Source organism: Pomacea canaliculata, linkage group LG11 (genome assembly GCF_003073045.1).
Source record: "Pomacea canaliculata isolate SZHN2017 linkage group LG11, ASM307304v1, whole genome shotgun sequence".
NCBI classification, from domain to species: Eukaryota; Metazoa; Mollusca; class Gastropoda; order Architaenioglossa; family Ampullariidae; genus Pomacea; species Pomacea canaliculata.
Genome location: NC_037600.1, coordinates 2,654,557 through 2,667,940, shown reverse-complemented (window position 1 = coordinate 2,667,940; position 13,384 = coordinate 2,654,557). Strand labels below are relative to the sequence as shown.

The following is a 13,384-nucleotide window of genomic DNA, read 5'->3' as shown; positions in this document are numbered from 1 at the left end:
TAATGTTTATATGTAAATGCTATGTAACTACTTTCCTCCTGTATACTTTTATCCAACTTTCAGCTATTTTCAGTTTTAAAAATGTAAAGCATATTAAAAGTGCAACCTACCTGTATCTGTAAGTATTGCCGCCTGTTCATCAGTCACAGCGTGTAGGTAAACTTTGACCCCGCCACCGCCTCTACAACTCTGTCTACCACCTCGTCTTTTAGGTCGCTGTCCCTGTGATAGTCATTACAGTGAGAGGAGAACATCGTGAGACTGAACACCGGGTACATCACTGAGATGATCATGTACAGGATGACATTCAATATCTACACCAGCATTATACTAGCTTACATGTGTTTATACAACAACAGTAGGAGGATACAAATAGTTTCAGTACTGTAAGCGTGCAGGGAAGGAGAGTGGCTCACCTGACCAGACGACAGTTGACCAGACATTGTTGACAGTGGTCTTTCCTCTACAGGTCCAGCGTCTGCACCACGTGGTCTCCACTCTTGGTGAGAAACCAGCAAACTGTCATGTGTATGTCATAGGGTAATATAGTGTCAGTGGCATAGTATCAGTGATACAATGTCAGTGGCATAGTGTCAGTGACATGTTATCAGTGCCATAGTGTCAGCAAACTGACAAAACTAGTTCTGTAAGCTCTATTGTCAAGTAGGTGTTGGCAACTCGTTGTGTTACTTACGGGAGCATAGCCCAAACCCTAACCTCAGCGGCCATTTTGTAAGACGAGCCACAATGCTAAACGATAATTGTCTGCTGCGCCACACGGTTATCGAACCCATGCGCCTTTAAGATCACATCAACGACAGGAGGAACTAAGTACTCACCTGTCCTGAAGTGAACCTTTCTCGTGCTTTTGTAGTGGAATAACTGAGTTATTTCTCTTGCTGTGGCCACGACGAGGAATGGCAAGATGGCGGAACTAAGAGCTGTGTGCTCTGTGCTAAAAATAGGTTTTTCCAATGTCGATCTACTCTATCGGAGTTTCCCGAATCGCGAAATACTAGTTCAGCTTTAATGTAATCATATTGTATATGTAGTGGGCACGAGTGTACAGAAGTGTATTGCTATATTTAAACAGAAATGTAAATTTCAATGAATAAGTATTAGAGATCAACATCCGTGTTCGATGTTCTGATGAGTGTGACCGTTGGGGCAGGATGTGGTCTTTGCTGGTTTCCTCGAGGCTTAGGCCCCAGTGAGTAGATTGAAACACTTGATGACTCGTTTGAAATGTAGGGAGTGTTGAAGTAATGATAGTAGCATTCTGTTTGTTTGGTTTTTTTTTTCACAGGCAGTTGTTGGAGATATTTTCAGGCCATCTTATTCCCAGAATATGGCGAAGGCATCGGTTGGTAAAGGTCTGGAGCTTGTTGTTGATGGTGTTTGTCACTATCCAGGTTCCAGAACCACACAGGAAGCCTACCTTCACATTGGTGTTGAAGATGCGGGTGTTACTGCGGAAGGCTGTTGAAAACATGCCTGGCCTTGTTGATTCGGCTTTTGATGAATTATAAGTTTTGTTTTCTTCTACTGAAATAAAAACTGTACGGGACAGAGAAAAGACCGGGAAAGAAGGTCAAAAGTTAGAAATATTTCCAAAAGTTGTTTATACATTAGATACAAAAACATAGTGTCAAAAACATATACTTTATTAGAATAGACATTAGAATTTAAAGATTACTTGCTACCTTTGTGTAATTAGGGGTTGTTGGAGTACAAATCTATGTCGAATTGAGTAACCTGTAACTACCACAACCATGGCGCTTGATCAACTAAAACTTGCCTACTTTCAAACATAATAAAATAACCGATCCTACCCTGACTGTCGTTACTATTAATAAGAGAAGTTCCCGCCAAGACGATGCCTGTATCAAGCTCCTAAGCTCAATATCCAGCTTCATACCGATTGATGCGGATCGTATCATGAATAACTACAATATTTAGTGGATGATAGAAAAGGCCGACCTTAAGATAAAAATTCTCAGTGGGAGAGCTTGTTGTGTGTGTATATATATAATTTATACACATTAAATAATAAACGTAATTGTCATTTGGATGTGTCTTGCTGTCACGGACCAGTCCGTGCCTCCATGTTTTTAGGTTAGTTTAACCCTTTCGCTGTTTGTGACCTGTAAGAGTGTCGTTATAAATACACCTATCTGTATTCTCTATCGTAAAGCCAGCAACATATTAACATCACGTGGACAGTCTCAGGCAATCGTTGTATTTCGTGTTGAAAGAACGCGTACGGATGTCGTGTGTGTTCTTCTCATTCTTTAAACTTTGTTTTTCTTCTGTGACGTAATCTTTCTTACAGGTACGAACGTTACCTGACTTACTCTATGGTCTCTGGGTCGGGACACTGAAAGAAGACATTTTGACACAAGAAATTCCAGCATACAATGGGATGTAACTCTGCTACCCTGAGCACCACAGTTTCTTATGAAGTAGCCTCCCTTGACCAATGCCGTATACAGTGAAACCGGTTTTCGTTGATAATCCGTCAGAAAACAATCGGTGAAATCCGAAACCGACGAAAACCGAGACAACTTTTTATATGAATCGATGTTAATCCGATTAATTTGTCCTAAACACTCCAAAACACACCAAAACCACATTTTAAATAAAATATGGTGTTTAGTACTAAAACGAATAGGACATTAATATTAATGAATATGAAAGACTAATGTAAACACCGCTGGATCTGGAACATATGTTTTGTTCCCCACACAAACTTTCTTGCGATGCAATAGTTCACATACAAACATTTGACTGAACAGCACGACAGCTGCAGCTCGCACTAACATTGTGCCAACTATACCAGCTCTCCGTGGCTGTGCTTCTCCCAATCCCTTCAATGAAAGCACGTGAATGACGAAAGTTTTCAGAATGCGTGTATGGATGACGAAAACAAGAGTTATGACGACAGTAATAGTGAAAGGTCATGAGATCTGTCCAACACAATTTGCACTACTGCATGGTGAGTAGCGATCCTGTTCTATAGTAACAAGGTTTAAGTTTCCGATGAAACATTTTGATATGAAACATTTTAAAACATGTAAAAGAAATGTTTTATAAACATTTAAACATTATTTAAACATTTTGGGTAATAGTAATACAATAATACAATAATAGTAGTAGGTCTTTCAAGATGGCCGCTCTTCGTTGTGCGACGTCTGCAGCTCTCTCAACACGAACTCGCATTTTTTACATTTTTCATCGTTTTTCGTCTGTGTCGGATAGTCGTTGAGTGATTGACTTGGGTGTCGAAATGTGTGTAGTGATGATGATCTTACGCTCAGTCTTGTTAGGCCTGTGTTTTTATTTTATTTCATTTTGGATGGCTGTGACCGTTACCACTAGCCAACAATATTAAGATGGCGGTCAGCTCATTTCATGCTGGTCCCCGGCTTCATTACTCCCGCCAGCTCTTGCTTCGTCTTCGTTCATCTCCCTCTGCTATCCGGAGTTTGAGGGCGCTGCAAATCGACATTACTCGGCTCCCTCCACTTCGTACATCAACAAGGAGAGGACGCAGAGGCGGTGTGAAGCGGAGACAAGAAGTTTCGTCTGGACGATCGACGCAGGTCTCCACCTCTTCCTTCTATCCTGCTATCCAATGTCCAGTCGATTCGTGGCTAGCCTGATGAGCTTGAGGCGTGGGTACACAACTTTCGACAGTTCAGGGATACTTGTATGTGTCATCCATGACAAGGAGGTGGAAATTGTTTCTGCTTTTAAATACCTGGGCACCATCTTCGATAGGCGACTTTGCTGGGATGTCAACACTCAACACGTTGAGAAGGCTCAACAACGCCTCTTCCTTCTCCGGAAGCTGAAGTCTTTCTCTGTCTCCCACCAATTTCTTCAGCTTTTTTACAGATCGCACAGAGAGAGCGTACTGTCCTTCTCTTTTATTTGTTTCTACAACAGTTTATCGGTGAAGGACAAGAGCAGCCTACATCGTGTGGTGTCCACCTGCTCCAAAGTCATTGGGTCCACTCCGAGTTCTCTTCAGGCTCTGTATAATAGGCGGACACTTCTGAAGGTGTCTGCCATCCTTCGTGATGACAGGCATGCTCTGTCGACAGAAACTGTCCGACTCCCTTAGGGCCGCCGATGTTGTGCGCCTGCATGCAGGACAAACAGACTGCGGCTGTCTTTTGTTGTTTCATCCGTGCGACTTTTGAATGGGTTATGAATGAGATATGAATAGTTTTGTGCATGCAATTGTGTATGAATTCTAATCTGTTCTATAAATCTAATCGAGCTGCACCAGAATCGCCCTGTGGGACAAATAAAGTCTTATCTTATCTTATCTTATTATTAATCACACCAATTTAAAAATTATTTTATCTGAGTTATTGATAGCTTACCACCAGATTTGGTGTGTTTTTGGAAGGAAATTCTTAAATGTTTCCGATCTACTATTTTATAATTTTGAAGTGACTTTTCTCTTGATATGCAGAAACATGTGTAGAAGGACAAATCTCCCTCGAAAAAGACGATGGGAAGAAACCGAAGAAGAGGTACTTCCCGCATGTTGCTTCTGGTTTCATGTACTGCCTGGGGAAAAAAACAAACTACAGTCGGACCTCGACCTTCCCTAAGTCGAAAACCTCCCTATATCGAATTAATTGTTAGTTCCCAGCCAAATACCTGCGCCTGTTACGCCATTTTCCCTAACTGATCCAAAACTCCGTAAGTCGAATTTTTTTTGTTCGGGTCCCTTTGAGTTCGACTTATCGAGGTCCGACTGTATAAAACCTGAAGGCTGTGTTTACTTTCCCTGCTTGGTAGTGCTGTTTGCTCAGGAAGAGCATTCTATGCTGCTTTTGCTTTCTTTGTGACGGTTTTATTTTGTTACTCTTATTTTCTATGCTTCTCTTCCATAAATCATTGTTGTGTATGTGGATGTTCTTAAACTAGTAGTTTGAAATATGCATGTGTATGTCTTTTTTTTTTTAAATGCTTGACATCTGGTCAGAGTAAAATACAAGCCGAGTGCAACATTTTTTCTTAAGGATCAGGTTAATTTTAAAATAATTCCCAAAATAGGACCACACTATTATGCTTAATTTTAAAGATATAAGCCTTCAAAGATCTGCATTCTCACCTGCCACTAGGAAAGCAGGAGAAGTTCCTATACTGAAGAGTTATGTTATGGCATTTGTTCCCATTATCTTGAGGATTTCCTAAAACCAATGAAGTGCAAACTCCATTGAGTGTCATAGAGAACATTCAGCAACAGCACATTAGGTCCTGATCTGTTTTCGTTTTCTGGGATTGCATCTTTTCTTTTCGAATTCAGCTTATATGTAGATGATGCAGTTTTTAGAAATACTTCCCTTCCATCACTTTCTACTTTCTTGAAAAATCCAGCTTTGATTATAAGATAGATATTAATGTAGTTTATGTTTTTATGGTACTTTATTTCTACTGATTTTTGCTGAGCACTTATGTTGTCCATTAACGATTTTGCAATTTGACTAAGTCAATTCGACTACCAAATATCAAAGTTACTATTTAGTATAACTGCTCACTGTATATACATTAAAGTAAATAAAATTTTAAAAAATGAAAATATGTTAGTATACAGCACATGCATAAGGAAAAACCCTAACATTTCTTGCTTTACACAATAGCAGAGTAATCAGCTTGCCCCACCCATACTGTTTGTAGCCAACCCTCCCTTTTTTTTAAAAAAAACAAAAGCAAAGAGTGCTGAAAGTGTGACAATGTTATTGTTTACATGTAGAAAACTCTGATTTATCTTGATTTGGATTCTCCCTCTCGCGCACACATACACACACAAAAGTGAGATCAACATGCATCAGCAAAAGACGGGAAAGGGGAGTACTATGAAATGTTTTTGTGGCCAAATAATAGCTCAGGTGATGATTTGGTTGAATCGACTATAGGTAGTGATGGAATTGGCTGATGCTCAAATCAACAAGCCATCAGAAAATTTCATCTGGTTGTTTCCAATGTATCCCCCCCCCCCAACATATAATTAAGTCTTTTTATTATTATTATTCGCAGCCTGACACCAGTGATGAAGAACTGAACAGTGATGAAGAACCAGCAGCACCACCAGCACCAGCACCAGCAGCACCACCAGCACTAGCAGCACCAGCAGCACCAGTAGCACCACTAGCACCATCACCAGCAGCACCACCAGCACCAGCACTAGCAGCACCAGCACCACCAGCACCAGCATCCGCATTAGCAAATGAACCTTTTTGGAGGGTCATTGACAAATTGATGCAGATGCTGCCGGAGGAGGAGCGCATGCAGCTCGAAATGGAAATGTTTCAGTTAGTAGTCGAAAGGGTACTTCAGTACCTAAAGTCAAGATAGGACAGACCTGCCTCTGCTTAAAAGGTATGAGGATTTTTTATTATTTTATTATTTTCGTTTCTTATAAAAAAATTAAATATGTTAACTGTTGGCCTTTTTGTCTGAAAAAGGCACAAGAGTGAAGTGAGCGAGTTTTACATGCAGATGTATATTCACGTGCTACAACATTCAAATTTTGCAGTTTTATTTAAAATTGCATGAACTAACTGTTGTCATAAGGAGATCCTGGTAGGAACATTAATTTGGCTATTGACATTTAAAGAGAGCAAAAAAATACTATTGCTAAGTCGACAGGTGGGAATCATGTTTGACTCGTTATATCACCTGGACCTCTTGAGATAACAGAAAGTTCTTATGACATGGCTTAGATTACTGTCTCTTGTTTATAAAAACACAACAGTTTTGGTATATGATATGTGGACTTGTGTGTATGCCTTTTTTCGATACTTGTACGTTTTTTCATTCTCAACATTGATTAAAATCAAAATTTTCTTTGTAGGTACGAAGACTGCAGCACGTTACCTGTTTCTTCTTTTAAGAGTTTTGGTTTCTTGTTTTGAGTTTTAAAAGTTGAAAAATATTTTATACGTTGTACAGCTGTCTTGTTGGTTGTGTCTGCGCACGCGGGTGAGTGTGTTTGTCACTGTGTACTCGTGCGACTGGGTGTGAGGGCAAAAGTCGGGTGAAGTGAGCCAGCTGAAGTGACCCCTTTCCCCTCGGGCGAGTTAGGCCCATCCTTCTCCCCACCTCGTTTGTCACAGGCTGCCGCTGAAAAGTATTATACCAACCAATTCTGTGGTTTACGATTTAAAACCATTTGAAGCCCCGACATTTAAAATTCATCACCATTTTTTCGTAATTAAAAAGCTGAGATCATATCTGTCATGACATCTTATTTCACTTTTGGTATTCTTTTTACAGGATGGAATTGAATGGGTGATAACAACATGCAACAGTAAGATAAAATAACTTTTGAAGTGACCAGGACATGAACCAATACACAAAACAGGATGTCAGTTTTGCTGCCATGAATAACTCTTTCCATAGCCTTCCCAGCCAACATTTGTTGGTTGAAATTCAGAGCCTAATGAAGAAGACACCGCAGATTCTTCACATCCACTTTGTGAGATAAATGCTGCGTGAAAGTATGAAGAATACAATAATTTTTTCAGTGGAGCTTGTTTCTTTATGGTGGAAAGGCATATTTTTTTCTAACTGTCCCTTAGAACAAACTGAGCATCGTATAATAAAAGAGCACTTTTTTTTTTTAATAACAACCATCCTCCACACATGGAATCAGTGTAGGGTGTGACTTTTGTCACACAATATTCCTGCTGTGACTACTTGCAAATAAAAGTGCCTGAATTGTGATGTATTCCTGTTAAAAAAAAAATTTCAAATATTGTAAGAGATTTTCCTGTTTCAGTGTTATTGACAAGCTGTCCTTTGATGTCTTTAATGATGCCAGGCTGTGCCTTGCATAAACCAAAACATGCAGCATTGCTTCCAGAGCTAAAAGGTTACCAGCATATTTTTATGCATTTGTATCACATTCCTGCCACTTTTGATAATTCACTTAGTTCTTGCTGCCAGATTGCCTGCTCATCACCAACCATTCAGAAATCCAGAAGTTGACAGACATGCAAAGAACCTTTCATGACCCTTCAATATCTCTTAATGCTGACATCTGTTGTCCTATGGCCATTGTTTTTCACTTAATTTTCTGATATCTGGATAACTTTTTGTCCTTTCCATGAACTGTCACGAAACTGCTATAATTAATCCACTGAAAACACTCTTCTTAAGAAACGTGTAAACTACAGAAACTGCACTGAGCTTCAAGTTTCTTTATGGCGGAAAGGCATATTTTTTTTTCTAACTGTCCCTTAGAAACAAACTTGCTCGACCAATGGTTAAAGTGTGTATGCACGTTTGAGTAATGGTGCTACATTTTATAAATGTGTGCTAGGCGCCATTGCTCACTCCAGTTACTGCAACAGTAGTAATAATAATAATCACTTCTGAACTGCATCTCCTTCTTCACACTTTAAATCTAAATAGGTCACCATATGCATGTATATATCTATGGTTAAACATATGCATAATATTTGCTGATTTGCCAAAGATACCATAAATCAATTCTACAACCAACACAAAGGCTACAGTTTTACTGCTTTATTGTCCAATGTCTTTCCTAGACAACAATGCTGATGCAACATTTTTATTACACTTTTTACCTCTGGAGCAACCATACAGCAACAACATTCACATATAAGCAAGTGAGGATGGGAAGAAAACCATGAGGAAAGAGTTGATGCCTGGCTGACCATCAGGCATTGACCAAACAATTCTCATTATTACTACACCAGTAAGCACGAAGTTTGTGTTATGTAAGCACATTATTTACATGTGAATAACACATCATATTCACCTTAGCTTTGGACCTTCTACGACTTGGCAATCATCTTTCTCAGCAAGCTTCTTGTTACACTTAATGCACGACTAACACAATTATAATGGGACATAACTCCACAGCTCGTAAGCAATATATGTTTGAATTGAATAGCCTCCCTTAACCAAAGTGGTCGCTGACCCACTCAATATGGAAATCGACTAATATCAAGAAAATATATGGCTAAAGCAAAAAAAAAAAAAAAAAAAAAAGAAAGAAAAACCCACGTTGCATTTATAAACAAAATGGCATTAAAATAATCTCAGAAAAATGTGATATTTATTTTATTTTGATTTTTGTCTAATAGTATATTGGATTTTATTTTGTTTTAATAAAAATAAGCTTTTATAGTTCTAGTCAAGAAGAAACAAGAGTGTTAACAAATTTTAAGTTTAAAAACCGTTTAAAAAGAGAGCATACAACATTTGTGAACTTGAAAAAAATATGATTCAAACTAAACTAAACAATGACAGATATAATCTCTGCAACTAACGTTGGATAATTGCATTGGAAACACAGGAATTAATGTTGGAGGACTGATGTGGGCTATCACAATCACAATCACAATCACAACACTGTCGAGAGCAGCATAAGTATAAGTCCATAGCAAATGGCAGGGTAGGTCTACCCCAGCAGGCAAGGAATCTTGATAGTCGGAGTCTACTTGTGTGACCGACAGTCACGTGCACTTGAGGGGTGTGGAGAAGGGGTGAATTCTTTATCTTAAGAATCTTGATTTAATCTTAATGACAACATTGTATAGTGACTACACGCATGTTGTACTGTATTGCCGTCATACCTTATTACACAAGTGTTGTACTGTCATCTCATAATTAATTGAATTTGTCAGTGATTCTTAACTGCACCAATGAGTTCATTACTCGCAATACAAACGGCAAACATCTTAGTAATTTTTTAATTCGATGATTTTATGGTAATCAGTTATGTTTTTCTATTTTCATTTTTCCCGTAAAGTAAGAGTAATCATTGTTTTTTTTTTAGTTTTTTTTTTTTATTTTTCTTCAACCAAATAAGTTCTGTTCACTTGTCTCTTGTCGGGGGCCTAAAACCCTCTATTCCCCCCCAAAAAAAACAGTGTTGGTACCTGCACCAACGATAGTATAAAACGGGATCTTTGCCTCCACAAAGATGAGGTACTGTCCAATCCAGCATATTCTAACGATAAAGGTAGGCTACTAAAGCAAATAGAAACCTTTTCCTTCCCGTGCCAAACTCTCTATTGAAACTAATGGCTGATGCATAAATGCTTGTGTATATGGAATGTGAAAGTTTAGTTTCAAGCATGCTCATTTTATGTATAGTAAACTTTATATTCGTGTGTTGCACCTCATTTGAAACTGGGCCAGAAAAATGGGTCATTAAAAACTGTATCGTATCCCTCCGCCCGGTATGTCTGTCTGCCTGGTTATTTATCTGTCACCCCTCTCATTCCATTTTCCTCATTTTTTTAACACTCTGGCTGGTGAGTATCTCTTTGTCCACAACTAAATCACTTTACTCATTAATCCTGCTTTCTCTCTCTTTATTCCGGCATAATGCATTAAGAAAGATATACAAATATAATAAATAATAGTATCAGTTAATCTTAATCAAAGTTCATTCAAACAACTCGTAAGCGTCTGGCAGTGTATTTCTCCCCCTCTCTTAATTACCAACCTCATGAACTCTATGGCATTTTTTATAGCAGAATGGGAGAAGGAAGAATACAACAAAAGAAAAACGCTGAAAGTAAGTTAATAAATAAAAGAAATTGGAGAGTAGAATTAGATTATCGGCGATATTTCGAACACAGAAGCGAGCGCACACTCTGGTGTTTTTAAAAAGAAAATTTCCTTGGGAGTACATGAAGTCTGTGGCCAGTGAACTACAACAACAAACAGAGCAAGACTTCCTTTCCCTAACTTCCCTCTCCTTCGTTCCCTCCAGATCCGCTTCGTCTGTTCCTTCTTCCAGTCCTCACACGTCATCGTTCGAACTCGACCCTCCCCGCTCCCCCCCCCCAAACCCTCTTTCTCCACCCGACCAGCAGCGCGGGGTCTGGGGTGCCAGCCTCTATCCTCAGGCGGGCCAGCCGTTTGGGATGCCACTTGTTTTCCTCCCGCAGCACGCACGCAGGGAGGAGGAGGAGGGGAAGAGAAGGGGGTGGCCTCAGGTAACATCAGCAGAGGCCTCGGCAGGCGCCAGGTGAAGTGTATTCTCTCAGGCGGAGTGTGGTCGCGGGACACCTGCTGCGAGGAGAGAAGTTGAGAAAGAAAATGCGCCACGGAGGAGGGTTCTGTAGTCACAGACCTCGTGACCCCTGCTCGCCCACGAGTGGAGAAGAACGTTTACCTCTCTCATTCCCCACAGTCACTGTCAGGCTCCCATCCCCAGCAGGCGGGATGCCACACGAACCCCTTCTCGTCTGATCCCGCCTTCGTCGATGTGAGGAAGTTGTGGTGCTAAGCGTTGCTGGAGGTAGAAGAGGTCAGGGAGCAAGAGAAGTTGACCCTCGCAGCGTGTCCGAAAAAGGAAAGATCGGAATGCAGGACAAAGGATTGCGATGTCCGAGGAGAGAAAGGTGAAAGGTTGCAGAGCTGGCGAGCTGACGGCGTGACGAAGAGTGGTCCGACTGTTTACAAGGCCCGGCATCAAGGTACAGAAAAAATCATCTCCGGCCTTTGGGAGGCGTGCCATTTCTTAATCTATTTCAGTCTTTCATTCCTTCTTTTTTCTTTCTTTCTTACTTTTGGGCGAGTTGTGAAAGAGAAGTGAGAACTTTGATGCTGTTTTCCTGCTACTTTGCCTGTGTATATGTGTTTGTGTTTGTGTTTGTGTGAGTGTGTGTGTGCATCAGTTTGCACACGCTTGCTTGCTAGCGTTCGTGAGTGCGTGCGTGTGTGCGAGCTCGCGGGCGCATGCGTGTGTGTGTGTTCATGAACTCTTCCACATCTTGCCTTGATCAATTTGCCTGACCTCTGACCTTTGTGCGCATGCATGGATACTTTTTTTCGTTGCATTAATATGTATTTTATTATTTTTTTAAATTAACAAGTCAACAAAGATAAGAGAATGAGATGGAATTATTACATCTTTATCACAGACGTACACGAAGACAGACGGAAGAAGGAAACAGCTTTCGGGGTTGGCTGACATCTACATCTTGACTCTGGTGTCGATGTGAACTGACGAAAGTGTGCGAAAGATGGCCGGAGGAGCGAGGCTGTGTCTCCACAATATACTTTCTTGTTTTCACGTGGAGAAATGCAATTCCTGTTCAATTCATCAAAGCAGACATCAAAGCACAAATCTTCTTCCTTTATATCCGCGGAGTAAATAAACAGGGCTTATCATTGTCTTTTCTCCAATAATCAGAGAATACAGATAATAGGAAGTTCTTCTGATTTGTCTACCTGCTCTGTATTGAATTTGATTCAAGACCGAACACATATCAAGTAGTAAACGGAGGAAATATTTTAAAAGCTACATAATTGGGACATTGAATAGATATCCACGGACATCAGATTTTGAAAAGGCAACAAAATAACAATTAAGACAAAACTAGCTTCAAACCTAGAACATGTTAATACTTGAAACGAGTAGATTGTTTCGGCAAAACATTAAACTAGGTTTTATTAGCGATCAGATCCTTAAGATTGGTGGTAACAACACAAAGAATAGTGTTTTGTCATATTTTAGTTAGGAAATAATATTTTGAGTAATAGCTTTTGTGAAATACAGCAACCTACCAACAGGAACTAAACTCTGTTAATGTTGCGCTAATTAACTGAATTATTTAAATACTGCTCTATAATTTAAATACAAAGTTTGCAACTCACATCTAAACCATTTAGTTGCAAGGTTTACAACTTGACAGTCCCACTCACCACAGCTGCTAAGGACCGTGTCCACGGCAAAGTTTCACAACTTCCAAACAAGATTTACCATGAAGACGCAGCACTCCATTCCTTGACGTTGATTGGCTGGATCCTAATCCCGTGACTCAAGGAGAAGAAAAAAAAGCCATCAGCATGCGACATACAAACAAAGCTTACTCGACATAACAACAGTGTTTACCAGCTCGCCTGTGGCAGTTTTATTTGTCAGTAGTGCGGGTTCTCCTCTAATGGAGACAATGCCGACGAATATATGGTCCTGCATGGGATAAAGCCGGCGCCAGCCAGCAGTTTAGGAGTCTCAACTGGTGGAAAATAGGGAGACTGCGGAATAAAATATTCATCCGCTTGAAAAAAAAAAATCCACCCACTTTCAACGACGTGGTGGTGATGGTGGCTTAAAGAAAGATCACCTCCACGATTTGAAAACCAGGCTGGTGGCATATCACGTGGTTTCTGAAGGATCTTCTGAAACTAAGGAAATCATGGCGCGACGTCTGCAACGGTTTCACGCTAAGCGCCATCACTGTCACGTGCATCAGGACGGCGGAAGTGACGGCACTGACAGAGAAGACTTGGTGAGTACTCAGTGAGGGCAGAGACTTTCTCATGTCCTCTGTCTGTGTGTGTGTGTCTCAATATTAATGGATTAGTGTGAATA

At 40.2% G+C, this 13,384-nt stretch overlaps 2 protein-coding genes across 3 annotated transcripts in view; both read left to right on the top strand.

Moving 5' to 3' along the window:
* The first annotated feature begins 1,016 nt into the window (after positions 1–1,016).
* Positions 1,017–9,039, top strand: LOC112574753 (translation initiation factor IF-2-like). Of its 2 annotated transcripts, none has more exons than XM_025255995.1 (4): positions 1,017–1,210; positions 4,484–4,544; positions 6,058–6,399; positions 6,875–7,283. In XM_025255995.1, the coding sequence occupies exons 1-3, from the start codon at positions 1,173–1,175 to the stop codon at positions 6,373–6,375; spliced, it is 417 nt and encodes a 138-aa protein (XP_025111780.1). In that variant the 5' UTR covers positions 1,017–1,172; the 3' UTR covers positions 6,376–6,399; positions 6,875–7,283. The 2 variants fall into 2 exon arrangements, with proteins under 2 accessions (XP_025111780.1, XP_025111779.1); XM_025255994.1 differs by lacking the exon at positions 6,875–7,283 and adding an exon at positions 7,297–9,039 and having other exon boundaries at positions 1,025–1,210.
* A 1,951-nt stretch (positions 9,040–10,990) lies between these two features.
* Positions 10,991–13,384, top strand: part of LOC112574751 (serine-rich adhesin for platelets-like) — a 70,746-nt gene continuing 68,352 nt past the window's right edge. Inside the window, exons 1-2 of the mRNA XM_025255990.1 lie at positions 10,991–11,483; positions 11,931–13,301. Coding sequence (XP_025111775.1) covers positions 13,209–13,301 — 93 coding nt within the window. The 5' untranslated portion in view covers positions 10,991–11,483; positions 11,931–13,208. The remainder of the gene's footprint in view (positions 11,484–11,930; positions 13,302–13,384) is intronic.

What these genes read in the sequence shown, in the direction of transcription:
- LOC112574753 (XM_025255994.1), top strand. Translation starts at nt 1,173, where the DNA reads ATGTGGTCTTTGCTGGTTTCCTCGAGGCTTAGGCCCCA. An exon ending in TCCTCGAGGCTTAGGCCCCA is followed by an intron (nt 1,211 to 4,483) that starts GTGAGTAGATTG and finishes CTTGATATGCAG; the next exon opens with AAACATGTGTAGAAGGACAA. An exon ending in GGGAAGAAACCGAAGAAGAG is followed by an intron (nt 4,545 to 6,057) that starts GTACTTCCCGCA and finishes TATTATTCGCAG; the next exon opens with CCTGACACCAGTGATGAAGA.